General features: G+C 41.5%; 1 protein-coding gene across 4 annotated transcripts in view; it reads right to left on the bottom strand.

The window, feature by feature from the left end:
• Positions 1-27,428, bottom strand: part of TGFBR3 (transforming growth factor beta receptor 3) — a 209,669-nt gene that overhangs the window by 117,984 nt on the left and 64,257 nt on the right. For all 4 annotated transcript variants that reach the window (XM_027536536.1, XM_027536535.1, XM_027536533.1 and 1 more), the window contains one exon: positions 6,157-6,341. In XM_027536536.1, coding sequence (XP_027392337.1) covers positions 6,157-6,341 — 185 coding nt within the window. The remainder of the gene's footprint in view (positions 1-6,156; positions 6,342-27,428) is intronic.

Raw genomic sequence — 27,428 nt, 5'->3', positions numbered from 1 at the left:
GCCCCAAAGACACAAGGAAGGGGAAGAAAAGGAGCTCTGAATATTGGAAAGAGCTTTCAGAAGCCTATGCAGGAAACGCAAACTTTCAGTGGGAGATCTGCTGGCTCATGGAGCAGGTTTAAGTGTGACACGATGGCCGGTTTCATAGCCAGAGCCAGGTGAGAGCTAAAGATGAAAGGGAAGTGGACTGCGGGGAAAGCCTGGACTGTAGAATCCAACAGAGTGGGGCTGCATATCCAGGGTCTGCTGTGTAACCTCCCTTCCGGTCGACAGTGAGAACGGGCAGAGACAACACAGGTGCCGGGCAGGTGGCTGGCCCACAGCAGGCACTTCACCATCACCACGATCACCGCTGTTACTGTTATCTGGGGCCTCAGGAAGCTAAGGGTAATGAATTAGAAGGGCTTCCCAGGTGACACAGTGGTAAAGAAATCAGCTGCCAATGCAGGAGATGCAAGAGACTCAAGTTCAATCCCTGGGTCGGGAAGAATCCCCCAGAGAAAGAAATGGCAACCCACTCCAGTATTCTTGCCTGGAAAATGCCACGGACAGAGGAGCCTGGCAGGCTACAGTCCACAGGGTCACAAAGAATCGAACGCAACTAAGCATAGACACACACAAGGGAGCTGTTAAGAGGCAAGCAGAACAGTTCGCATTTTAGACAGGTTCACTTCCTTCTCTTTCTCCCAACTGTGGTCTTTTCCTGCCCTCAAAAAAAAAAAAAAAAAAAAAAAACAGGAAAGGAACAACTATATGCCACAGTCCTTAGAGAAGTTCCAAAATAAAAGTGACCTGGAGCCACATGTGTGATTAACTACACATCCCATTTGGCACTGCCTGCCTAGAAGCCTGGAGCCAAATTTCAAACTCAATCATGCCAATCACATTAACCCTCATGGCTATCAAACTATATCTTTCTAACAAACTACACTTCTTTGTCCTCATTTTGCATTTCTTCTTACACTGTTGGTATGTCTGTTGTTGTAAGCCCATCTCAAATCCCTTTTGGAATGAAACAGAATAATACATAAAAGAATGGAGGGTTCTGAGCTTTCTGACAGGTGTGTGTGTGCTTAGTCGCTCAGTCTGACTCAGTGTCTGACTCTTTGCAACCCCATGCACTGTAGCCCACCAGGCTCCTCTGTCTATGGGATTCTCCAGGCAAGAATAGTGGAGTGGGTTGCCATGCCTTCATCCAGGGAAACTTCCCAACCCAAGAATCAAACCCAGTCTACTGCATTGCAGGTGGATTCTTTACTGTCTGAACCATCAGGGAAGCCCTCTAACGGGTGAGGATAAATTTATTAAACTTGGCCCCTTTCCCATGACAATGGATCCTCCCAGATCCTCACTCCACCCTACAGCCATCTCACTGGCATGGCACGCCCATTAACAGTTGCTTCTTTGATGTCAAAACACATACATAAATTTAAACACCCATAATTACTCCCAGAATCTGTTATACACATACATATTGCTAACTAAGGGCTTTTCATAATAAGCAAGCAGTTAGACAAATGGGAAATAGAAAAGAAGCACTGCCACACAAAAAAACAGGTCACAATAAAAATTAGATGATAGGGAGCAAAACTGTTGCCATTCCAGCAACTAATGAAAGTATATCACTGTCAACAAGCAGCCTCTTAGTAGTGCCACAACCCTTCTTGGGAATCAGGAAACACCCAGAGGGACCAAACTCAGGGGCAGGCGCATGGGGTCATTAGGAAAGAGTTGGGGGAGAGGGGCAGTGGGCATGCCCGGGGCAGATTTTACTTTGAAGTTAAAGGGCACAGGGAGGATGAAACCTATGATTTGTTGTTGTTTAGTTGCTAAGTCACGTCCAACTCTTTTGCAACCCCGTGGACAGCAGCCTACCACGCTCTTCTGTCCATGGGATTTCCCAAGCAAGAATACTGGAGGAGGTTGCCATCTCCTCCTCCAGCAAATCTTCCTGACCCAGGGATCCAACCCATGTCTCCTGCACTGGCAGGCGGATTCTTCACCACTGAGTCACCAAGGAAGGCCAAAACCTATGATACATCCCACTTTTTCTAAAAGACAAAACTGATCTCTCAGGCCTGTTTACCTTCTTCTGTCCGCTTCTGTCGCCAAAGAGTCTTTTTCCAATTTACTGTTCACTTCCAGGACTGCTATTTCCAAAGTCGATGATTACAAATGAGAGGTGTGGTCTCAGATGGAAAATACAACTACAGGTCTGTGTTGTCCTGATGAGAATCCAGCAGGGAAGTCAATAGCAAAACCATGCTTCACCACAGATAGCTTTGTATTAATCATTGTAGCAAGCATGCTTCTGATACAAATTCTCTGCTGGCCTATAAAATTGTTTATCTAACTTAAGTATAACTGTTTCCCCAAATCTTGTCAACCTGCTGCGGTTATTATTTTCAGGTGTAGGCTGTTATATCCTCCACAGAGGAAAAGCAGAAGCCTCTCCTCAGTTGCGGAGAAGGCGATGGCAACCGACTCCAGTACTCTTGCCTGGAAAATCCCATGGATGGAGGAGCCTGGAAGGCTGCAGTCCATGGGGTCGCACAGATTTGGACACGACTGAGCGACTTCCCTTTCACTTTTCATTTTCATGCATTGGAGAAGGAAATGGCAACCCACTCCAGTGTTCTTGCATGGAGAATCCCGGGGCCGGGGGAGCCTGGTGGGCTGCTGTCTATGGGGTCGCACAGAGTCAGACACGACTGAAGCGACTTAGCAGCAGCAGCAGCAGCAGCTCCTCAGTTGAGGAAACTTAAGGTGCCTGGGAGATAGGAATTTAGAAAAATGTTAGAGAAGGGATGATTTATAATAGATCTTAATGCTTATCTTCCACCAATAACAAGCCAGGAGGAGGGGGTGGGGATGGGGTTGATTTAGTAATTCCCTTGCATTTAAGGAGGACAGCATGAAAAACAACTACCTCGGTCATAGGAGTCAAAGTAATGATGGCTTGGAGCCAGTAGGGCATTCTTTTCTAATTTACAAGCAACAACATTTATCATTTCATCTTGAAAAATATTTGCCCTTAATATTTGGTAGAAACATGCACAAAGGCTGTCTCTGATCCTCCCTCCCATTATTACCACCAGAATCAACTGGCTGTTATTTTTAGCACAGACCATATAAAATAGCATATGTATAAAAATCAAGTTATCTTTAAAAACATCAGAAAGAGTTGGAAGGGCTTAGGTTGGAGGAGGAAGCAATCTTGGTGTTAAAAAAAAATAGATACAGTTAAGGTAACTTTTATTTAAGTTTACAGACATAGAAAGTAAGTTGGTGGTTGTTTAGGGCTGATTAACAGCTTTCCTGAAATAAAATCCACATGCCATAAAATTCACCCATTTAAAGTACAACTCCATGGCTTTTAGTATGCTCACAATTTATTGACATTTATCAATGGTATTTAGTAATATTCATATACAACGGTGGAACCATCTGCTGCTGCTGCTGCTGCTAAGTTGCTTCAGTCATGTCCGACTCTGTGCGACCCCACAGATGGCAGCCCACCAGGCTCCCTCATCCCTGGGATTCTCCAGGCAAGAACACTGGATTGGGTTGCCATTTCCTTCTCCAATGCATAAAACTACAATTCAATTTTGGAACATTTTGTCCCCCTCAAAGAAACTCTGTACTCATACTCAGTCAGTACCCGAGTTCTCTCTTTTGCCCTTCAGCCCTAAACCACCACCGATTTACTTTCTATCTCTGTAAATTTGTCTGCCATGGACATTTCACATGTATGGAATCAGACAGTATATGTTTTTTGTGTCTTTCACTTAGCATAATGTTTTTAAGGTTCATCCACATTTTGGCATGTATCAGTATTTCATTCATTTTTATTGCTAAATAACTTTCCATCATATGGATATATATATCACATTTCATTTATCCATTTATCCATTGACAGGCATTCAGGTTGTTAACACTTTTGACAGGCATTCAGGCATGCAGGTTGTTCCCATTTTTTGGCTATTATGAATAATGTTGCTATGACATTCATGGACAAGTTTTCATGTGAACATATGTTTTCTTTTCTCTAGTATATACTCTTAGGAATGGAATTACTGGGTCACATAGTCTAAATGATTTTTAAAAGCTATTGGCATGGCTGCAGTAATGAATTTCCAGTGTCACACATGAAGAAGGTAAGAGATACTTATTTTTCCTCCTCCATCTTATCGTCCATAAACAAACTCTCCTTCGTTGTCTCTTTGTCAGGGCCTTACTGCTCTGGATCATCCTCGACACTCACTCTGTAGACATAAAATACTCCAGGTCTACCCTATGAGAGCAGTTCAGAGCCAGAGAGAATTTCCAAAGATCACATATCCCAACATTTTGTCTTCTAACAAAATAGAATACAACCATCTATTCCTTAAAGTCCCCCAAAGACGGGAAGAATGCAATTTCCCTCAGCTGCCTACTCTCAGTAATACCTTCAAATCACTAATCCCAAATCATACATACAGTCAACATTTTTTAACCAAGTTTTAGAGACTATCCCCACAGGCCCTCTTTCTTTCCTTCCTCACTGAGCATATGATGTCCCTTGATGCCAGCTCATTTTACGTATCTTCAGGACAACCATGTCGATTTTTATCTAACACAGTAAATACAAGTGTGGGAGAGCTCTGCTGTCATTCCTTGAGGTATTTTTCTTTTGCTTCAATAGTCTTATGTGAATCTATTTTCAGAATCAACAACAGTACCGCACAATTTAACATGCAGAATTTCTGCTGTTGCTGCTCTTGTAATAGCTCGGACTTGTTTTTTCTGTCTTGGTTCTTCTGAGACAGCATATATAACATGAGTAATTATTGCTGCTAAAGAACTGCTGGAGTCAGCAGTACCTCATATGAGCTGCACTTCCTCCTCCCCTTCTTCCCCTCCCACCACAAATTCTCCCCCATAAGTTAAAAATTAAAGACGCATTACTGGGATAAAGAAATCTGACCTGAAATATGTGCCGCAGCAACAATGGCAAGCAACCAAGAGTATTAACAATAATTTCCAATGTAGCTGGGAAGGTTAGATGATTTGTCTTTGAAATGAGCCAACTCCACACACTTTCACATGATTAAAATCAGTTTGCTTTCCCTTCTGACACCTCGCCTCCCCTAGTCCTACTCCCCCCGCCCCCCTGGAATGAAGAGTGGCTGAGGCACATAAACAAATGGTTCTGGAAATTAACTTTCTTGATCAGAAACAAGCTCAAAGATAAATTCTGCTCTGCATGAGTTTTTCTACACTTCACTGGGATCAGGGTTTATTGTGGTTTCTCTCTTCCCAGAGAAATAATACCCTAATGATAACATTTCTGACACAGAAGCTTAAAAACAGAAAGAATGACAACTGTGTGTTATCTTCAAAGAACTAGCAGGACCATTTTCCACAATGTGGGTCATTTCGGAGCCACAAGACAGAGGAGGCTATTTCGCTCGTACGATAATGACCTTGGGCAAGTGAGTTATCACTGCACCTGTCTATAACCTATAAATTGAGGGCAGTAATAGGACTTCTTGGAATAAGTGTTTGAGTGGTTCAAACAGTGCTGAGGACAGAGGAAATACTGAGTCACTACGAGCTTGGGTCATCATCACCACCACCAAGACCATCTTCATCTTCGAGAAGGTGCTTGGCTAACATAAGGAGCTACCCACCCCAGGGCTTTCATGTGAATATTAATACAATGGAATTAATATAATTCCATTTCCCCTGACACATCCTGCAGGAGCAGTAGACTCACAAGACAAAAAGAAAGAAGACAGACAGCACAGAAGGAGATGAGAGACATTCTACAACAACAGAAAAGTGGCAACATTGTTTTTTCACAACCATGTTTTAAAAGTAAAATTCTCAAAACATTCTTTCCAATATGAGGGCAGGAGTTGGGCAGGAAAGATGAAAAGCGGAGAAAGCTCTCTAGAGAGAAGAAGTTGCCCAGTGCAGAGAGCAATCCTTCTGGATTAATTGAAATCTTTCTCTCTCTCTCCTGTACTTTGTGCCCTCCTCCCCACTTATGTTCATACATGAATACATGAGCATCCTCATTAAACCCAGAATGGAAGAAGAGGACTCCACATCCAGAGAAGTGTCTTTACAAATTCCAAGGGGCAGTGGGTAGAAAGCTGGCACAGCACCTACCTCTTTCTGCGGCTGGCCGGGCCCCTGGTCGGCGGCACGGAGGTTCAGGACATGCACCTCCTGGGGCAGCCCCACCGTGCCCCTACTGGCACATCCCGACAAGGCGGTAAAGCTCTCCATCAAGGCCTGGACCGGATGGGAGGCATTGACAGGCGACAGTTCACACTGGGCACGGGGCTCTGGACCTGCAGAGGGAATCACAAACACGAACCCTTCAGAGACAGCAGTTAACTGTGGTACGATTAAATTAACTGTTCTGGATGTACAAGCCATGGCCAACCCACCAGGGGTGCCTTTCCAGGTAAGTTGTTTCTAGAAGTGAAAAGTGAAACTGTTAGTCACTAGTCATGTCCAACTCTTTTGCAACACCATGAACTGTAGCCCTCCAGGCTCCTCTGTCCATGGGATCTCCAGATAAGAATACTGGAGTGGGTTGCCATTTCCTTCTCCACGGGATCTTCCTGACCCAGGGATAGAACCTGGGTCTCCTGCATTGTAGGCAGATTCTTTACCATCTGAGTCACCTGGGAAGCCCAAGTTGTTTCTAGAACTAAATGGCTAAAAAAGCTAGTCTACTCTTCTAAAACCCCAACCTTAAACTCCTTTTGGATGATTTTGACGTGTATTTGATTAAATTCCCTTTTGGACACACAAGTCACAAATGTTTTCTTCTGGATGGAGGAAACCTCCCATCTGACATCTGTGTTCAATTCTTACTTCCCCTCTTAGAAGAAAACCAGAGATAAATGAATTGTGTAAAGTCCAATATTTAATAGGTGTTTAATAGGTATTAAACACCTAAAATTGCACCCAAAAAAGTATAAGAGGCAGATTCTACCTTTTAAGTGCTTCCTCTTCTTAGAGAAAGCGAAACAAACTTAAGAACATACAAAACCAAGAAGGAATGAGCAGAGGCAGTTGAAGCCAGAGTTACACAGCAAAGTTTGGGAGAGGCCAGAAAGACTCTCCCAAGAGAAGCGGGATACAAGCAGAGCCTCTGAAAGAAAAAGTAAAGGTCTGATCATCCGTGACTCCTGCTTCCTCATTCTCCCTTCCTCTAATCAATCAGAACTTAAATCTGAAATCCATCTATTCCTTCCTACCTCTACTTCCTGTAGCCGTCACTGTCTCTGTCCCTAGACAATGGATATTCCTAGAAGGAGCCTCTGGTCTCAAGCTCTCCAACCTACCTTCCACACAAGCATGGTTCACCTAACCGAGCGTGGTCCTCATTGCATTGCACTGTGTGTGCAATCAATTGTGTTCGATTCTCTGCGACCGCATGGACTGTAGCCCACCAGACTCCTCTGTCCATGGAATTTTCCAGGCAAGAATACTGGAATGGGTTGCCATTTCCTTCTCCAGGAGATCTTCCTGACCCAGTGACTGAACTTGCCTGTCTTATGTCTCCTGCATTGGCAGGCAGTCCTCAACCAAATGGTCGTTCCAAATGCAAAGACCTGCCTCTCTCATCCCTGTAGGCATGTCCCATCCCTTAGAGAACTGCTGGCCTATGAATAAAGCCTGTGCTCTTTAAACTGGCATGCAAGGCCTTTCTGGATCTAGCCCCTTCCTATTTCTCCAGTCTTACCCCTCCCCCATCCAAGAACCCCAAATGGCTTAAAGGTCTCCAAACATGATGTTTCTCAACTCCAAGTCTTCATTCGAGCTTGTTTCCTTTTCCCAAACTCGTCTTCCATGCTATCTCCACCCCTATAAGAAACATCCCAAACTGAGGAAGATCCTCAGTCACTTCCTCTGTCCTCCCATAATTTTTCTGCCTTTCTTCTGCTGTTTCTTTTCTATGCTGTAACCACCAGTGTATAAGGCTGTCTTTGCCAGTCCAGTGGGACCTCCCTGACAGCTGTGGATTATCATCCTTGTATCCTCAGCACCCATCACAGTGCCTCACATGTGTAAGATACAAAAATATTTCTTAGATGAATCATTAAGCTTAAAGAAAAAAAGCTGTCTGCTCCCTGATCAGTGATTAGGGGACTTTATGCAGCTAACATGGGAAAGAGACTGCTACACTGATGGGACATGCATTAACTGAATTGCTAGGGAGGGACATCCAGAAATAAGGAGGAGTCAGTGACACTTAAACCTCACATACCTCCATAAGATTGGCGCTGTCCTCAACGAGCTGAGGAGCCTGGGACTTGAACATATAGCATTCTAAATCACCACCTTCCAAATGGAACCAGATAAAAGACCTGCATGCACTTCATGAGTTCTTCCTGACTTCCATACAGTAAAAATACTCTCCAGGATTACAGCCCCAGTCTAAAATGCAAAACCAGGCAATCCTTCATCCCTCCTGCTATACTATAAGCAGACACCCTGCCTGGTGTGCCAAGTCTATTTCAGAACTCACAGAAATTATCTAGGCTGATAACAGTTATCTGGTCTGAAGTCAAGTATGTACCTTCTCAAATAATCACTGCCACCCTCTGTATTGCTCTCCTGAGCCCAGTCGTTTTCTGAGAAAGAGAGGTGGTGAAGGAAGACGTCATAGCAGCACAGTCAGGAGGTATTGGATGTGCAACTCCCTGAAGTCCCTGAGCAAGGCAAAGGGTATGAGCGGGTGCCCCCACCCCTCCTCCAGCCCTCACCAGCCACAGTGAGATGTCAGGTGCCTTTCACACCCCAGAGCTCCAGAAAGTCTCCTACTCCTACTGAACCCTGGGGACTTGCAGCAGCTATTGCTACCCATACTTGCTACCCTTCCGAACTGATTTCACGGCATCCTGCCATGAATGTGCCATTATCACAAATTAAGTACAAATGAAAATACTTCTCGGTTCCATTTTTGTATGTATGTGCAAAGCTCTGACTGAGCTGCAATTCCACCCAGAACACATCCGCAAAAGGCTTGCAGTCTGCTTGATTCGCCCTTCTCCTTACCACCCTCCTCCTTACACACCACCATTAAGATCTTCCTTCAGTCACCACACTGCTCATCTCCACAAAAAAAACTCACTGGCAACAAAAGAAAGAATAAGGTCTCGCCCAGAGAGGAAGGGAATCAGAAGAGGAATGCCCCCCGCACCAGGCTTCCCCGGTGGCTCAAATGGTAAAGAATCTGCCTGAAATGGGGGAGACCCAGGTTTGAACCCTGGGTTGCGAAGATCCCCTGGAGAAGGGAATAGTTACCCACTCCAGTATTCTTGCCTGGAGAATCCCATAGACAGAGGAGCCTAGCGGGCTACAGTTCATGGGGTCAGCAAAGAGTCAGACACGACTGAACAACTAACTTTCTGCACTGAAGACGATGCCTCACCTTAACAGTGTCTGTTCCCTGTCCTAACAGAGTCCAAAACAAGGCACACCCCCACTATATAGGCTGCAGCTCCAGTCATGAGTTATCCAAGTCAGTCCAAGGTCAAAGCAGAGAGAAAGCAATGCACAGGGCACACTCTGATCAACTGACAGGATAGCTGCACTTTACAGAGACCCACTGGGGTCAACATTTAAATACACTCAGTATACAGTATCCCTGACCATCAGACATACTAAAGTTGTGTTGGTTACTGACATGCTTTAATGAATTTTTTTCCTCCAAGTTTAAAAAGGAAAAATAGCTACAACATATGATTAATATATTTTTCATTGGAAAAGACTCTAATGCTGGGAAAGATTGAGTGCAAGAGAAAGGGACGACAGAGGATGAGATAGTTGGATGGTATCACCAACTCAACGGACATGAGTTTGAGCAAACTCCAGGAGACTGAAGGACAGGGAAGCCTGGCGTGCTGCAGTCCATGGGATTGCAAAGAGTTGGCATGACTTAGCAACTGAACAACAACAATTAATATGGATATATTAATCCATATATATGGATATATTAATCCAAAATATGGATATATTAATCCTTCCTTCCTTAAGGAAGGAAGAGAGGGATGGAGGGAGACAGAGATTGTGAAAAAGAGAGATAAAAGAAAAGAAAAATCAGAAACTATCTATCCCATCCTCCAAGGGTATGTAAGAAATGGTGTCTTCAGCAGTTCAACACACAATGTCAGTCTGGTCTAATTAGTAAGTAAGTAATAAGTAAATAAATAAGTAGCTCCCAGTAATTGCTCACTATAGGCTGGACAGTGCTAGGTGCTGTATATCATTCCAATACCACCCTAAGCAAGTGGTATTATCACCATTTTAAAGAACAGGAATGTAAGTTCAATGAACTTAAGTAACTCTTCTAAGCCTGCCCCAGTCACTCAAGGCCTCAAATTCACACCTGCCTCCCAAGTTAGTATCTCTGTAAAGTGAAAGTTTTCATTAAAACACATTGGGCCCACATGGGCTCATTGGTGAATTCTACCAAACATTTAAGAAATTACACCAATTCTCTATAATCTCTTTCAGAAGACAGCAGAAGAGGGAATACTTTCTAACTCATTACCTTAATACCAAAGCCAGACAAAGACCTTGCAAGAAAAGAAAACTACAGACCTGTATCTCTCGTGAACACAGGTACAAAAATTCTCAACAAAATACTAGCAAATCAAATCCAGCAATGGATACAAGGGATTATACACCACAATCAAGTGGGATTTATCCCAGGTACGCAACATTTGAAAATCAATTAATATATCCATCTCACCAACTAGCTAAAAAAGAAAAATGAGGAGAAAAATCACATGATCGTATCAATAAAAGCAGAAAAAGCATTTTACAAAATCTAACAATCACACATGATAAGGACTCTCAGCAAAGTAGGAATACATGGGAACTTCCTTAACTGGATAAAAAACCTGTACCAAAAGATCTCACAGTTACCACTGTACTTTCTTGTACCACTTTCTCACTAAGATCAACAAGAATATCCCCTCTCATCACTCATTTTCAACATTATACTGGAAGTGCTAGCTAATGCTAATGTATGGCCATGTGATGAAATTCTGGCTAGATATAGCCTGAGGTGATATATACAATTTCTCAGAAGTTTCTTAAGAAAGGAAGGAGTTGTGTTCTTCTGACCTCTCCTCCTTCCTGCTAGCTGGAATACAGACTGTGATGGACAGAGCTAAAACAGCCATCTTGGGCCATAAGATGGTAGCAACGTGGTGAGTCTAACAAAGAATTAAGACAGATGCTGCCTGGGTCACTGATGAACGTGGCGCTGTTGCTTCAGCTCTGGACTGCTTTTTTTTTTTTTTTTTTATGAAATACATGTAGCTTTTCTCTTATTCAAACCAACATTATTTTGAGTTTTCTGCCATTTATAGCTCTATCTACCTTAATTAATATACTGGCTTTATTTTACTTCATCAAAAATACCAACCTTCTTCCCACCAGAGCCCGCATGTACAAAGTTTCTTTCAGCAACACTTTCCTCACCATTCCTATCACTTACCCCTGCCCTGGTGTGATGAACCCCTATTCATTCTTCAGATCTCTCAAGGAAGCTTCTCTTAGCTCTTTTACATTAGATACACATTTTTTGGTACTCTCATGGTACTATTTCTCTTCACTGCATTGCATGTGGTTCAGTTCAGTTCAGTTGTTCAGTCATGTCCAAGTCTTTGCGACCTGCAGCACACCAGGCTTCCCTGTCCATCACCAAATCCTAGAGCTTGCTCAAATTCATGTCCATCAAGTCAGTGATGCCATCCGACCATCCTGTCCTCTGTCGTCACCTTCTCCTCCTGTCCTCAATCTTTCCCAGCATCAGGGTCTTCTCCAATGAGACAGTTCTTCGCATCAGGTGGCCAAAATATTGGAGTTTCAGCTTCAGCATCAGTCTTTCCAATGAATATTCAGGACTGATTTCCTTTAGGATGGACTGGTTGGATATCCTTGCTGTCCAAGGGACTCTCAAGAGTCTTCTTCCAACACCACAGTTCAAAAGCATCAATTCTTTGGCACTCAGCTTTCTTTATAGTCCAACTCTCACATCCATACATGACTACTGGAAAAACCAAAGTTTTGACCAGATGGACCTTCATCAGCAAAGTAATGTCTCTGCTTTTTAATATGCTGTCTAGGTTAGTCATAGCGTTTCTTCCAAGAAGCATGCAACGTTTTTTTGTGCAATTATCTGTTCAACATCTGCATACATTCTAGGACTACAAATACCACTAAAATGTGGAATACAATCATTCTGTTTCTGCTGTATCCCTTATACCACCATAATGTCCATCACATAGTATGCATTCAAATATTAATGAGGAAGGGGGCAGGAGAGGAAAAGGGAAAGGACAATGAGGTGATCCACGCACAAAGGATCATATCAAATAGGAGACTCAATCTTAGAGTCTTTCTTTGACTCTTTACCTAGTAGCCACAGCTCCAGTCCTTTTTGTTTGTTTTGCATTGGGGTATAGCTGATTAACAATGTTGTGATAGTTTCAGGTAAACAGTGAAGGGACTCAGTCACACATATACATGTATCCATTCTCCCCCAACTCCCCTCCCATCCAGGCTGCCACATAACATTGAGCAGAGTTCCACGTGCTGCCCAGGAGGTCCTTGTTGGTTATCCATTTTAAATACAGCAGTGCGGATGGACATGTCCATCCCAAACCCCCTAATCATCCCTTCCCCCGCAAAGCTTCAATCTTATGCTAAAGGGGGGAAAAATCAAGCAGGACACTTTTGGTTGCTAAGAATCAAGTCCCCATCAGGGCTTCCCCACCCTCAAATGTCACAGAAGGCAGGAAACCCAAACCTGTTTTTGTCCTCTCTTCCCCAACACGCTCTGGTAAGACACTTCTCTCCAAGGAGGCATAACAATCCCCGCTTCCCATCAGCAAGGCACACCCCCAGCCTCATCCTGCCACCTCCTGCGTCAGCCTCCAGGCCTTCCTGCCCCTCTCCTGCAGCCACAGCCTGCCTCCAGCAACTGGTTTTCCATCCTTCCCCATCAGGCTGCCCACATGATGGCAGACTCATCTCCAGTTAGAAGAGTTTCCACCTGGGAAGCGCTAATCCCCTCCCCAGACTCTACCACTCGAGCCTGGAGTAGGAAGGTGGCCATGATTCTCACATGACCACCACGGGGCCCAAGCACAGCACCTCACAGTCACAAAGGCTCAGAAACCAGGAAAACATGCTCCAAAACCCTGTCTGACTCACATGCTCACTTTTGTGGTGACCCGTGAGCTCTGCTACTGTTGGCTCTCAGTGACTGCCTCAGAGAGCTGGCAGTTTCTCTTGCGGCCACTGCTGGAAACCCACAGCCCTTCCCTCCCTGAGCCATCTCTTCCCCAAAGCCCAAGTGAGCAAGTGAGCACATGCCCTAGTGGTGCTGCTGAGCGGCTCACCAAAAGCTACCTTACTGCAGTGAGAACCAACAGGGCACAGATCACAGCAGAAAGAAGTGCTTTTCACAAACAACAATCCTGTTAAGCTTGCACTGTACTTTATAGTTAAAAGACATTTTATGGAAATTCTATAAAGTGGGTAGAACAGATATCATTCCCACTGTAAGTATATTGCTGTAAGCCACAGAGCTGGGTGCAGATTTCGGTGAATTGCTTCCTGAGAGTCACACACCCCCAGAGATGCTTCTGCCTGTTGCCTCCCAATCTGGGTATTTCTGTTTCTTCCAGACATCTAGTGCATGACCCGTCCACAAGTCTTTGGGGATAATTTCCAAAAGAATCTAATTAAGCCAGACTCTGTTTTTCCTGCTCAGTACCCTCCTGGGCAACCAGGACAGACACACAGCCCCTATTCACCCACAAAATGCTACTTGAACTGAGTAAAAACATTTACGGACCTGAAGGCAACACAGATTCAAGTAAACCCTGTGGTAAGAAACTCCCCAGGTGGCCCAGACCAAGCGGCCTCCTTCAGCAGGCAGGGCCCTCTGTGCAGCAGCTGGGCCACCTGGAGCAGTGCTGTGAAGCATATGGTGAGACCCCTCAGCCTCCAGCTCCTGCGATAAGCCAGGGTTTAATTCTTCATGTGTAGAGTTATTATGCACCTTCTCTGAGCTGCATGCTGTATACATATAGTTTCTAATCCTCATAGCACAACTGCAAAGATTCTGCTAAAACCCCCACTTAAAACCCCCAGTAGAAACTGGGACTCAGAAAGGTTAAGCGACTTGCCAAAGGTCACACACCACCAGTAAGCAGCAGGGTAGGATTCAAACCCAGTACTCTCAGACTCCAGATCCAAGTTCTTCCCATGACAAGCCACTGCCTGCATCCTCCAGTCCTGCACCTCTGGACGTGATGAACAGGACAATGCCATGGCCAAAGAGAAACATAATTCATGTCTGATAAAATAAAATGCAATAAAAGAATTGCTTGGATCACACTTGCAACCTTTCGGTTGACTTAAAAGGCCATATATTTAATGAGAAAGCACAAGCTCATTTCTCATTTTACCAAATGTCTTCCTCTTTCTCACTAATGCCTGCTTATCTGCACACATGGGAAATGTTCCTAGGTCTGGCTATAACATGAATATCTAAATTCCCAGTTCCACTTAAAGAAAAAAATGCAAACGGACTCACCCTTTCATTATATCCTTAGCTACAACACAGCATTCCAATCTTGGTTACAGAACCCCCACATCCCCACTGGCTGCAAGCCAGCCCTCAGATTTGACAAAACGCAGACAAAGCATTTGGGAACAGACCCATTTGCTGCACACACTTTAAATTTAATCTGTCCCCAAAGAAATTAATATCACACCTCATGCAACACAGAGTAAAATATTGGGGGTTGGGGAGGGGGAGAGTGATTGTTTGGGGGAAGGGACAGTAAGTAATTTTCACATTTAATAAATGTGATCCTTAAGCATTCTAAATACCAATACATACCAAGTTGACACAAACATCTGGTACCTATTCCACATAATTTCCAACACACTGATTCCCCATATCACCCAGAGTACTAATGAGGAGCGTGTGTTCAGCTGTAATAAAAGTGGTAAAGATGCAGAGGGAATCAGCGGGTAACATTATAGCCTGGGACCAAGACACTGCAGTGGGGAGATTTTATTCCAACAACACCATTGGCTAATAAGGGTTTCTGTTATGGTCCCACAGGGAATTCCACAATGCTGTCAGCTGCGAAGAGGGACAAACTCCCACAGATTGTGGGACTGGGCACTGCAGGATCTATTCTGCCCCTGAGTTAAAAATCCCTTCTACCCCCACAGGATGCAAGACTCTGTAAGAAAGGGCACGCAAGGTGATTTTGGTCAAAGGCACAGTCTGGCTCGAATGGAACTTTATGAGAGGGTACGTGACAAGCATCAGGATATGATGCAAAAACAAAGCTCCAAGAAAAAACACCTGGAAGGCTCCAAGCTCATGCAGTGTACACAACATATGTTCGTGTTTATACCTTCTCAAATTACAACTCATTGGAGCTACAGCCCCTTGGGGATGGAGCTGTGGAATGCACCACCATTAAAATTCAAAGAGGGACCTTTCTACCACAGGCCCCACCTGGGTTTTTTCAACAGCAAAACTTGGCTTACAACTAAAGCTTACCCTTGATAGAAAAAAGATAGGCAGAAGAGCATATAATTTTCTAAATCCTGTACTATGGATTTCTCAGGAAAAAACAGCCAGTTTTTTTTGTTTTTTTTTTTTAAGAGAACAACTCCTCAGGCATATCTTATCATAGTTTCATTCATTCTCCAAGTGAATATCTAAACCCAAACCTTTCTCTTGACAAACCAGCACTCTTCCAAGAAGTCAACCCGCCAACTTCTTGGGCCAAAAGCCAGTGCATAGTTATTCGCACATTGTTGTGTTGAAATCATGGTGCATCTGTGTTGAAGAACTTCCTGTGTTCAAGTTGTGTTTTTAAATATTCAAAAGGAAACTATGGGCAGAGCTTCTTTAAGAATCTAAAGTCTCAAAGTGTTGCCAAGTGCCAAGCCATCCATCTAAGCAAAACACCACTATACAACCTAGAAGTATCAGGGGATTTACCCAGCTCTGGGGGGTTGTTTCATTTTGTGTGTGTGTGTGTGTGTTTTAAACCTGAAGAGAAAAGGTAGCAGAAGAAGCATGTCCCAGAAGTCACCACTGAGCACTGCAAAGAGTCCTTGCATTAGAGACCAGGAGATCTGAGAGCTGCATTCTAAATCCAGGTCTGCCACTTATAGTTGTTTGATCTTGTCTTTAAGTTTCCCATAATCTCCCTTTCTTTTACATTATGACAGGCTCAATTCATAGATCAAATGAGACCCTATACATGCAGACACTTTACAGATTTCAATTACTGTTAGAAACATAAAGTCCTCTAGGGAGAGGAGAAATAATATGAATGCAAACATTTTCTTCAACTGAAAAAAAAAAAGTTTTCTTTATGAACTTTTAGAATGATATTAATAAAATATCCAAGATAAGATGTTCTTATACTACTCCCTAGCCATTACTCCCCCAAAATTATTTATAAGAACTGCACTAAGAAGATTTAAAATAAAACTAGATTCAGTATTAGAGTAAAAATTCCAGTTCTCTGAGCACAATCTGGAAGTACAACTCCCAAAGGTGAGAACAGGTCAAGTTTCTGCCTCCAGGAATTCCCACAGTCCAGAATGAGAATAATCAGGCACCATCTTGGCCAACTTTCTTACTGTTTACTTTTCATCGATAAGATGGTACACTTGTTCCTGTTTTTCTGACAAGATCTAAAGGAACCTGGGAATGAAGGGAACATTGGCTACAGAATTCATTTATGAGGAGATTAGAATTTATGGAATGTTATTGCCTAAATGGTTCAGCACAGGGACCAAGACAAATTGAAGATTTGGAAGATGGAAGAAAACGGAATCTGTTTCCTCCTACTGTGTTTTTGAGATACACAAAATAATTTAAGTATACTTCTTTATTTAAAGGAAAATAATTGATCTGGAATCAAGATATTAAATTCAATTTAGGCATGCAACCAATAAAAATTATAATTTAATTCCTACTAATGCAATATTTTACAGTAAAGTGAAATTTGCAGGGCTGGAAAGCCACTCCTCATTAACCCTGAGGGATAACATCACCAAATTTGTCTCTCAGATTTCGACTTCCACTTAAGATAATTGCTAAACTAATTTTTTTTTCATCTCTAGCAAATTGGTGTCTGATGAGAAAGGAAAAATGGGAGAAATAGAGGTAAAGACGTGCATACAAACACAGAATTATAACCTGCTGCAACAGAATTATAACATGCTTCTCAGGGACGGCTGAGCCCTCTGTTAGGGCTGGGGTGCAGGGTCTGGGTTGGTGGCAAGACAAGAAGCTGTAAGTGGGGGGATGGTCAGAAAGGATGGAAGGCGGAAACCACAACGGCTGGGGAGGTGAATCACAGGCTGTAACCACCGGTCCTGATTATAAATAGGAGGTAAGAGATTAGAAAAGGAAAATCTACCAACTATTGGTTTGGCCATGAAAAATATTACTAATTACAGCCACATGTACAAACTGGGCCATGAACTAAAATACGTTGACTTTAAGGATTTTATATATAGATGGGGCACTCAACAATTGGTAGTTAAAGGAATGCAGGAAATGCTTAACAGGAATGCCAAAATTACCAAGCATCAATGATACATCAAATCCAATTACAATACTAAATCATAGTCCTTCCTCTTCAAACAAGGTAGGTCGCTGCTCAGGTGCTTCTGTTAAGAAACAGCTGATAGTTTGCAAAGAAATCTATAAAAACTAATGTGCTCTTGCTCCTTCCACAGTGAAGCTAAAAGGCTCAGGAGTAGAGATGGAGCTGGAATTTCCAGGGTTCAGTCAAACAAAGCCATTGACAGGACTTCTCAGTGTAGATGGAGGGACAACAGACCTTCGAAAGACAGATAGATATTTGTGCTAAGCAGCCCTGGACTGGAACCACATTTTCATACCTTACTAAATTCAGAGACTCCATAAGCCTCTTATTACATTTCTTTCCCTTATGGCTAGTAATAGCTTTTAGTTATAAACCTATTGTTTCATTTATCCTAGCTTGTGTCTGGGTGTCTTCTACTTAGTTGGAAACACCATGAAGGCAGGGACCATGTTTCTTCTGCTTACCTTATATCTACCCAAGTGCTTGGCACAGTGCTTAGCATGAGGCAAGTGTTCACAAGCACTTTTTGGCTAATGAACTCTTCAGTCAAACAACCAGTTCTTAGGATTAACTCACTTTTATTATCATTTAACTATAATTATTATTACCAACTCTCCAACTATAGTATATGTCCTAAAAAGGTACTTTTTAACCTGTCTCAACCTCCTTTTGCATTAGGAATCAGAAATATAGGAACTGTGGGCTGTGTAGTTCAATCACCTCACTGTCACCCACAGTGGTTGGTAAAAAGACCTTCGCCTCCAGTTCTTTCTGAATTTCAGACAAGTTTTTCCATGCTTCTGGTCTTAAATATGCAAAATTAAGGTACCAAGATAGGTCTGATCCAGAATCCCCCAGTTTTAATAAGTTCTATTCCTAGAAAATTCCTGATCCAACCAAAATGCCATGCAAAATATTCCTTTATTATTCATATACTCATCCACTTCTAGAAATGAAACTGAGGGGCTTGTAATAAAAAAAAAAAAAAGGAAATATAACAACAACCACAACAAAAAAAAACGGGCCCAGAAAACTTAAACTGCCAATCAATTAAAAGTGGCTATTTAAAAAAAAAAACAAAACCTTATTGAAGAACTTCAGAAACAACTTTATTTGCACACCAAACCTAATTCTGAGCTTCTCACCAGTCAAGGTTTAAAAAAAAGAAAATGTGATGTTTACAAGATCTCAAAAGAGGAAACAAATCAGTTCTTTGGATAAGAAAATATTCTTCCTAAGTCTGAATTTAAGAGGCTTATAAAGCAAAGATCAGTGATTGCAAGAGTTACTTTACAAACAGCATAGGCACATAATTTTTCTTATATAGAAACTAGTGAAAGTTGCTCAGTCATGTCTGACTCTGCAACTCCATGCGCTATACAGTCCATTGAATTCCCCAGGCCAGAATACTGGAGTGGGTAGCTTTTCCCTTCTCCACAGGGGATCTTCCCAACCCAGGGGTCGAACCCAGGTCTCCCGCATAGCAGGTGGATTCTTTACCAGCTGAGCCACAAAGGAAACCCTTTCTTATATAGCTTCATTACAAATAGAGGAAATACACTCTATAGTGAATTTCATTCAGGGATCCGGGAGTTCTTAATGCACACAAAAACTCCTTTTCTGGAATTGGAAATTTGCTTGGTTCTTTTACTTTTAAATCAATAATTCATATTAATGTAGGTATGAAGGCAAAAAACAAGTGGCATTGGTTTGCTAAAGGTATTTAGGGAATTTTGTAATCTCAGTTTTTAAGACCATGTCTTTCTGCGTTAGTTGCTGAGTCATGTTTGACTCTTTGCAACCCCATGGACTGTAGCCTTCCTCTCTCTATGGGATATTCCAGGCAAGAATACTGGAGTGGGTTTCCATTTCCTTCTCCAGGGGATCTTCCTGATCCAGGGATCGAACCCAGATCTCCCACATTGGAGGGCAGATTCTTCACCATCTGAGCCACCAGGGAAGCCCCTACCATGCCATGCAATAAATCAGAAGTTTTGGGTTTTCCTGTGATAAGCAACTTCTGAAAAGATAAAATCTAAACAGAATTATCAATTTAATAAAAGACCAAAAGAGAGGGATTTGATTCAACCATAGTGCATTTAACCTAAAGATAAATATAAAATAATGTTCTGTTGCTTAATAAACTCTCCACACCCTCCCCCAATTTTAAAACTAGGATAAATGAGATACCTGTTCAGAAAAACAGCTACTGAGCATGCTCATGACAAAACTTCACACACAGTAAAGTACTGTAAAAGACACAGCTGTATCTGACAAAGCAACCTTTCAAAACAGATGTGTCATATGATGTTTCAAAGTTCAGCTTTTTTTTTTTTTAGTTTGTCACATTCAATCAAAGCAATTTTTGTTTTCCTGAAATCTGTGTGTTATTTCGGGGAAAACTTTTCTTCGGTGTTTTTCCACTCTGGATCAACTTGCTCCCCTCTTTCTCTCAAGTGAACCTAAGGGAAACTACTCTACCAGAAGGAATTCACCTTTTCTCACGTGGAGACAAATTCTAATACTTTCAAATGGTCAATCTGAAAATAAAATCCTTTGCATGCCAATTCCTAAGACAAAAACAGCTTTGTTTCAAAATCTGCACAGAAAAGTGTACCAAAACTACACTAATCCATTATTTACAGTAGTAATTAATTCCTTCTCTCAGTATTTTATATCATTCCCCCTCCCTTCTTCCCACCTATTGCATCTGGCCCAAAGAACAACCGCACCACCACATCATCAATGCCTCATTTATTCAGCACTGACTAGTAATGAGATAGCCCACATAAGCAAATCTTCCAAATAACTAGGCTTTACTTCTTTCAAGAAAGAAAGTAACTTTACTCATTTCTAAGATAAATCTACCTAAAACATACTGCATACATAATTACTTCTTGGCCATCTTATACATCCTGCTGCTGCTGAGTTGCTTCAGTCGTGTCCGACTCTGTGCAACCCCATAGACGGCAGCCCACCAGGCTCCCCTGTCCCTGGGATTCTCCAGGCAAGAACACTGGAGTGGGTTGCCATTTCCTTCTCAATGTATGAAAGTAAAAGTGAAGTCTCTCAGTCATATCTGACTCTGTGCGACCCCATGGACTGCAGCCTACCAGGCTCCTCTGTCCATGGGATTTTCCAGGCAAGAGTACTGGAGTGGGTTGCCATTGCATTCTCCTTTATACTTCCTAAATATCACTAATTCTTTTTTTATTTCTTGAGGACATAGGGTCATCAGTATAAATACTAATGACAATTTATTAAACTTGGTATGGTGTTTTAGTTTTACCTCTACACCAAATGGTCCCATATTTCTCTGTTTTATAATTCTGCTTATACTTTTCGCACTTCTGTTTCTCTCAGCTCTAGCTGAAAGCCTGTGTCTCTGCCTCAAGCCCATGACTACCATCTTTTACACTCGATTCTAAATCAGCAAGCTCTGGATGAAGGCCATCCCACTTCAGAGTAATTTCCATGGCTTTTGACAGCTATTTTCCTGATAACTCACGAAACATATTGGCTTTCTTCATGTGCTCCAGATACACAAGCCTGCTGTAAAACTAACATTGTATAATAATATGAATGACAATATTAACAATATTATAGACAGTGATCACACAGATCTAATTTGAATGGCAAGCATCATAAAAAGCAAAGCTTACGCACTAAGAGTGAACCATTGGGAATTTAGCTCTCACCAAAACTGTGCTAAAAGCCCTACTCTCCCATTGCTCTAGGGCTTCAAATTTTATCTTTTCAAGAAGAAGAGAAAGCAAATATACGGTTGGGTCTCATGTGTATTACATAAACATCTCATGATAGCTCCTCTTCTGTTCAGTTTTCATGATGAAGAGATATAAAAGCGGCTGCTGCTGCTGCCAAGTCGCTTTAGTCATGTCCGACTCTGTGCAACCCCATAGACAGCATCCCACCAGGCTCCACCATCCCTGGGATTCTCCAAGCAAGAATACTGGAGTGGGTTGCCATTTCCTTCTCCATTGATATAAAACCACACGTCCCCAATTAACCACAATTTTAGCATCATTTGCACATACGTCACTGACATTCCTCAATGGAACATGTCATCACCATTCCTTCAGGCACCATTAGGGAGATCAGACACTGCTACCAGTGGTCCCTATTACCAGTCAGTACAAACGATCCATGGTATAAATACAGTGCAGGGCAGGCTATGTGCTGGACAGTGCCATTTCGCAAAGAAAATGCACAACAAAGCCCCTCAAATAGCCTCTCTACAGTACATGGTATCATCCTGCAGCTTTCTAAAATCAAGTCATGGCATGACTCTTCCCTACCTTCCCATGTTAGTTGGATTACAGGTCAGACTGAATTCCTTTCAAGACATGCTTACATAAGCAAAGGCATATACTGAGGACTACTGAAGTTTCAGACTCAGAGAGGCTCACTTTTTAAAGCTTTTTCTGAAATGAAATAGTTTCTTTGCTCCTAGAGATAACTCATAATTTATCCTCAATTTCAACCTTTTTTACTGTAAAAAAGTATAGGAAGTTCCGTGGAAACAATGAATGGAAGTGACCTTTTCATCAAATAAGAACAGGAAACTTTCAGTAGTTTATGGTAAAACCACATATTTGAGCCAAAGTGAAAAATTAAACTAAGCTCTTTTAGCATAACTTTTTATCTTCTCCCATCCAAAACATATACAAACATACAAAACTGACACCCATGACACCAATCTCAACACCAAAATTAGTATTTATAGACTTTAAAAACATATTTCCCCCAAATTACTTAATGAGCCTCTTCAAACAGGCCGACACCAACTTCTTCTATTATTGGGTGGCCAAAATGAGTCATAATAAAACTTTGGAATATTAAAGACAATAAGTGAGGAAATTCCAGAAAATATAAAAACTATTTCAGGGAGCCAAAACAGAACTATATTTATTTTTCTGTCCTAATGCATAGGAATGAATAAACCAGCAAATAAAACAGAAATTCACAAAAGTAAATCTATATCTGGCTGCAGTTCTATAACATAATATCTTCCAAATTTACACCCTCCTCCATACTAGAGAAATGATTTGCTTAAACAAAATTAACTCCCAGCACCACCCCACAAACTCTAAGAATCTCTGACATACTAAGACAATTTTTGAAACAGGTATTTTTTCTTTTTTTTCAATCTTTTTAAAATTGAAGTATAGCTGGTTTACAGTGTTGTGTTACTTTTAGGTGTACCGCAAACTGATTCAGTTAGATAAATATTCATTCTCTTTCATATTCTTTTCCTATATAGGTTATTACAAAATACTGAGTTGAGTTCCCTGTGCTATACAATAGGCCCTTGCTGTTTATCTATTTAATATACAGTAGTGTGTACATTGTTACTCTCAAACTCCTAAAAACAGGTATTTTTGAATCCATGACATCTAACATGGCAACTGACACATGATAGAGGCTCCATGTATGTTACAGAAAGAAAAGGCTCACATTTAATTCTCCTTCACTTTAGTCTTAGTCCAACCCTGTCTGGTCTATGGCTTTAATTCAACTAATAACTATCACTTCGTTGAGCTTCAGGTGTTCTCACCTTTAAAGTAAGGATAATACTTGTCCTAGCTAATCTCCAGAACTGTTAGCAAAATAAATGAAAGGGCTTTTTTTTTTTTTTTTTCCTAATTAAATCAGGAAGCTCTATACAAAAACAAAGAGATGACTAACAAAGGTAAGAAAAATCAATGGAATTGAATCTCCTTTCTCCTTACCATCTTATCTTTTCCTTTCAAAAAAGAAGCTCACAACATACAATATGGATGTAGAAACATAGAAAACAGAAGGTTGGACTTGGATTTAGAGGACTTGGGTTCTACTCTAAGATCTGTGACTAACAGGCTGCTTGACTTGGGCCATCTTACTTAGTTTCCTTCCCTGTAAACTGCGGCTAATACTGCCTATCTTGCCAAAATGAACGAACATAACGGGTAGCACAGAATTCCATAAGCTTATAATTCTGTAAGAATTCTATAAAGTGAGATATCTATATCATAAATAATGACTTAGATTTGCCTATCAAAGAGTTTGGACTTTAATAGCTCTGTTATAAAGTTAACTGGCAAGCAAAGAAGCTGACGGTGATCAGACTTCTCTTAAACACCTGGCACCGGAAGGCTAAGCAAAGACAGAAGAGTGTAGAAGCCTTCACAGTGGAAACTCATGTATTTATTACATCAAGAAATGGTGGTGGTGGCTGGACCACCTTTCCTGGTGGTCCAGTGGCTAAGACTGTCCTCCCAATGCAGGGTACCAAGGTTCGATCCCTGGTCAGGGAAACTAGATCCCACATGCTGCAACTAAGAGTTCATTTGCCACAACTAAAAGATCCTACATGCCGTAACTAAGACCTGACACAGCCAAATAAATAAATATTAAAAAAGAAAGAAAGAAAGAAATGAGGGCTTTAGAAATTGGAACTTAGAGCAAAGAACTGGATTTGAACCCCCCTGAGTCCACTTAAACTTGCAAACTGAGATATCAGGTCAGAATGTCTCCATTCTTAGTTAAGACAGAGGCAGGCAAACCTTAATTCTACATGTGGACGCCAAGTGTTTCAGAATAAACAGCAGCTCATGCAGAAAGCAACAGAAAGAGAGTAAGAGGAGAAAATAGATCAACAAACTACAACAGATTGGTCTCTTGGTAATTAAAAAAAAAAAGAACCTATCTCTAAGTTCAACTCAAAGCTGAATTCCTATTGAAGAACTACTGGAAGCTAAAGCCTCCATGCATATAATTTAAATTTGAGGCTGGTCTTCGAGAACACATTTGACAAAGATTATCAAAAGATCAATTTTTCTTCTCTACTCATTTTTCTCAATTATTTTTCATACTTAACCCTTTGAGCTTCACTTATCACTCCTGCTTTCTCAACTGCCAAAAGCAAATAGGTATCAGTTTGGACTTACAGTGTCTAACATATTCTTTTATATCTTTTTAAAAAATATTTTGCTTATGTCATTGAGTGAACAGCAAACATCCATACAGTCAACAACATGGGCTGGTGCACAGCAGTGATGTTGCAATTACTTCTGACAGTGATGAGATAATGCTGGATACTGTCTGAACTCCCAAATGTTCACTTAAATTGAACACACCACCTATTTCAGTTGTGGGGTCTCTTCATCTTTATGGGACTGTATTTTGGAAACCACTAGAGATCATGGTTCCCATCTATGGGCCACAATTGAAACTTTAGACTCAAGCTATAAGTGTTAACATTCAAGTATAACTCTACTTAGTATGCGCACATCACAAGCAAAATGAAGCATTAAGAAATTTAGTTACATACATTCTTTCCTATCTCTTTATATAAGCAGAATAAAAAGACTTATTTTACTTTTCCCCCCCAAATTAATACAGGATTTCAACTAGATTAGGATATGATTATTTTCGATCATTGTTTAGTCGCTAAGTCACTTCCAATTCTTCTACGACCCCATGGACTGTAACCCACCAGGCTCCTTTGTCCATGGGATTTCCCAGGCAAGAATACTGGAGTGGGCTGTCATTTTCTCCTCTGGAGGATCTTCCCGACCCAGGGATCAAACCCAGGTCTCCTGCATTGCAGGCGGCTTCTCTACCACCAAGCACCAGTAATTACACTCATATAATGTGTATCCCTATTAAAGAAAACATCTTCATGTTCCCACATATGAAGCCATCTAATCCCTGATTACCTTATCATTTATATCTTTGCAACTACACATCTGACAAAATCAAACTGGCCCTAAATAATGAGAATCACTGACCTCACTAAGTACTCAAAAACCCAGTATATGAAATAACTCTAGTTATGTACTTTCTGTGAGAATAATAAGAGGGGTGGTAGGAGAGGAAATTGGATGAAGACAAAAGGTACAAACTTCTAGTTACAAGATACATAAGAACTATGATGTTATTTATATCATTAATACAGTTTACACTGTTGTATATGTGAAGGTTGAGAGTAAATTCATCACAAGAAAAAATTTTTTTTCTTTTTCTTTTATTTTATATCTTTATAAAATGATGGATGTTCACTAAACATTGTGGTAATCGCTTCCTGATATATTTAAGTCAAATCATTATGCCATATACCTTAAACTTACACAGCACTGTATGTCAGCTTATATCTCAATAAAATTGGAAGAGGAAAAAAAAGTGCCATCTATTAAAGTGAAAAAATAAAAAGAACAATAACTTTTAACTCTGTCTTAGGTTTTGGACTCTGGCCTAATCAAAAAAAGGTACCATGAGGCCTAACTCCAGCTAATATTAGTAATGCTAACACAAGTCCTAACCATCTGACAATATTTTTACACACAAAGCATCATAAAGAACATACTGTCCAAAAAGCATGGAACTTGTGCTCTTTCCAAGGTCTGTATTTGACAGTCAGAAGAGGATTGCAGATTTTAACACAGTGTAATAAATGAGATGCAATCTCCTCTTCATGACAAGGTCATTTGCAAAAGAACAGTCTGACCTTGGCAGAGTTCTCAGAGGTTTAGACAAATAGGAACTGCAAGAAGTTTTTTGTTTGTTTGTTTTCAAATACCACCTGTTTTAAATCACCCCCTTGATTTTTAAGCCGGAAAGGACGCAAATGTCTGAGTTTCTATAGTCACCTTCCTCCCATTGCTTTTAACAACCTATACAGCAGTCCCTGAGGACACCAAACTTACGCTGCCCTGGCCTTGCCAGGACAAATGCTGGCCCATATATTGCAGCAAGGCTATGAGTATTCTGAAGGTCAAACAAAATATGGGATTATGTCCAACCAGAAAGCAAGTCTGTGCTTTCTGGAAGCACCAGTTTAGCCTTGACTTGGTGTGCTATGAGGCAAGTAAACCAAGAGCTGGAAACAGCCTTCAGTTTTAATCAGTATTTTCTGAAGGATGCTACTGATAACAGGGGAAGAAAATCTGAATGTACTTGATGTTTACATCTTCCTCTACCTTGGCTTCTCTCCTTTTACAGATGTATATATGAATGTTCAAAATAATACTTTACTAATAAGTCTTTCAACTTAAACTATTATTAAACTATTAATAAATTTGGATATCTGCACCATTCATGAAAAAGACTTGAAACATCACTTAGGCTTTTTCCCCCTATTTACCAAGTACTAAGTTTCTACAAGTCTATCCTACAGTAAAGAGTGATAAAGATGCTAAAATGAGAAAATAAGAAAGGGGATGGGGAGGAGAAAGCCTTTTGCTGTCTACTTTTTATAAAGGACTGCTGCTAAGTCACTTCAGTCATGTCTGACTCTGTGCAACCCCATAGACAGCAGCCCACCAGGCTTCCCCGTCCCTAGGATTCTCCAGGCAAGAACACTGGAGTGGGTTGCCATTTCCTTCTCCAATGCATGAAAGTGAAAAGTGAAAGTGAAGTTGCTCAGTCGTGTCCGACTCTGCGACCCCATGGACTGCCGCCTACCAGGCTCCTCCGTCCATGGGATTTTCCAGGCAAGAGTACTGGAGTGGGGTACCATTGCCTTCTCCGTTTATAAAGGACAAATCCTATTTGTTTTCAAGCACTAACACCTAAGAGCAGTGGCAACTGGCATACCTGGCCACAAACATAATCCTATCTTTCTTTGGCACACTGAAACAGAAAGAAATTTCAGGGGCTTCCCTGGTGGTTCAGTGGCTAAGACTTCGTCTTGCAGTGCAGGGGACACTGGATCAATTCCTGGTCTGGGAAGATCCCACATGC

The sequence above is a fragment of the Bos indicus x Bos taurus genome, chromosome 3 (assembly GCF_003369695.1).
Source record: "Bos indicus x Bos taurus breed Angus x Brahman F1 hybrid chromosome 3, Bos_hybrid_MaternalHap_v2.0, whole genome shotgun sequence".
Taxonomy (NCBI): domain Eukaryota; kingdom Metazoa; phylum Chordata; class Mammalia; order Artiodactyla; family Bovidae; genus Bos; species Bos indicus x Bos taurus.
Note: the sequence above shows the minus strand (reverse complement) of the source record. Positions and strands in the feature narration are given on the sequence as shown.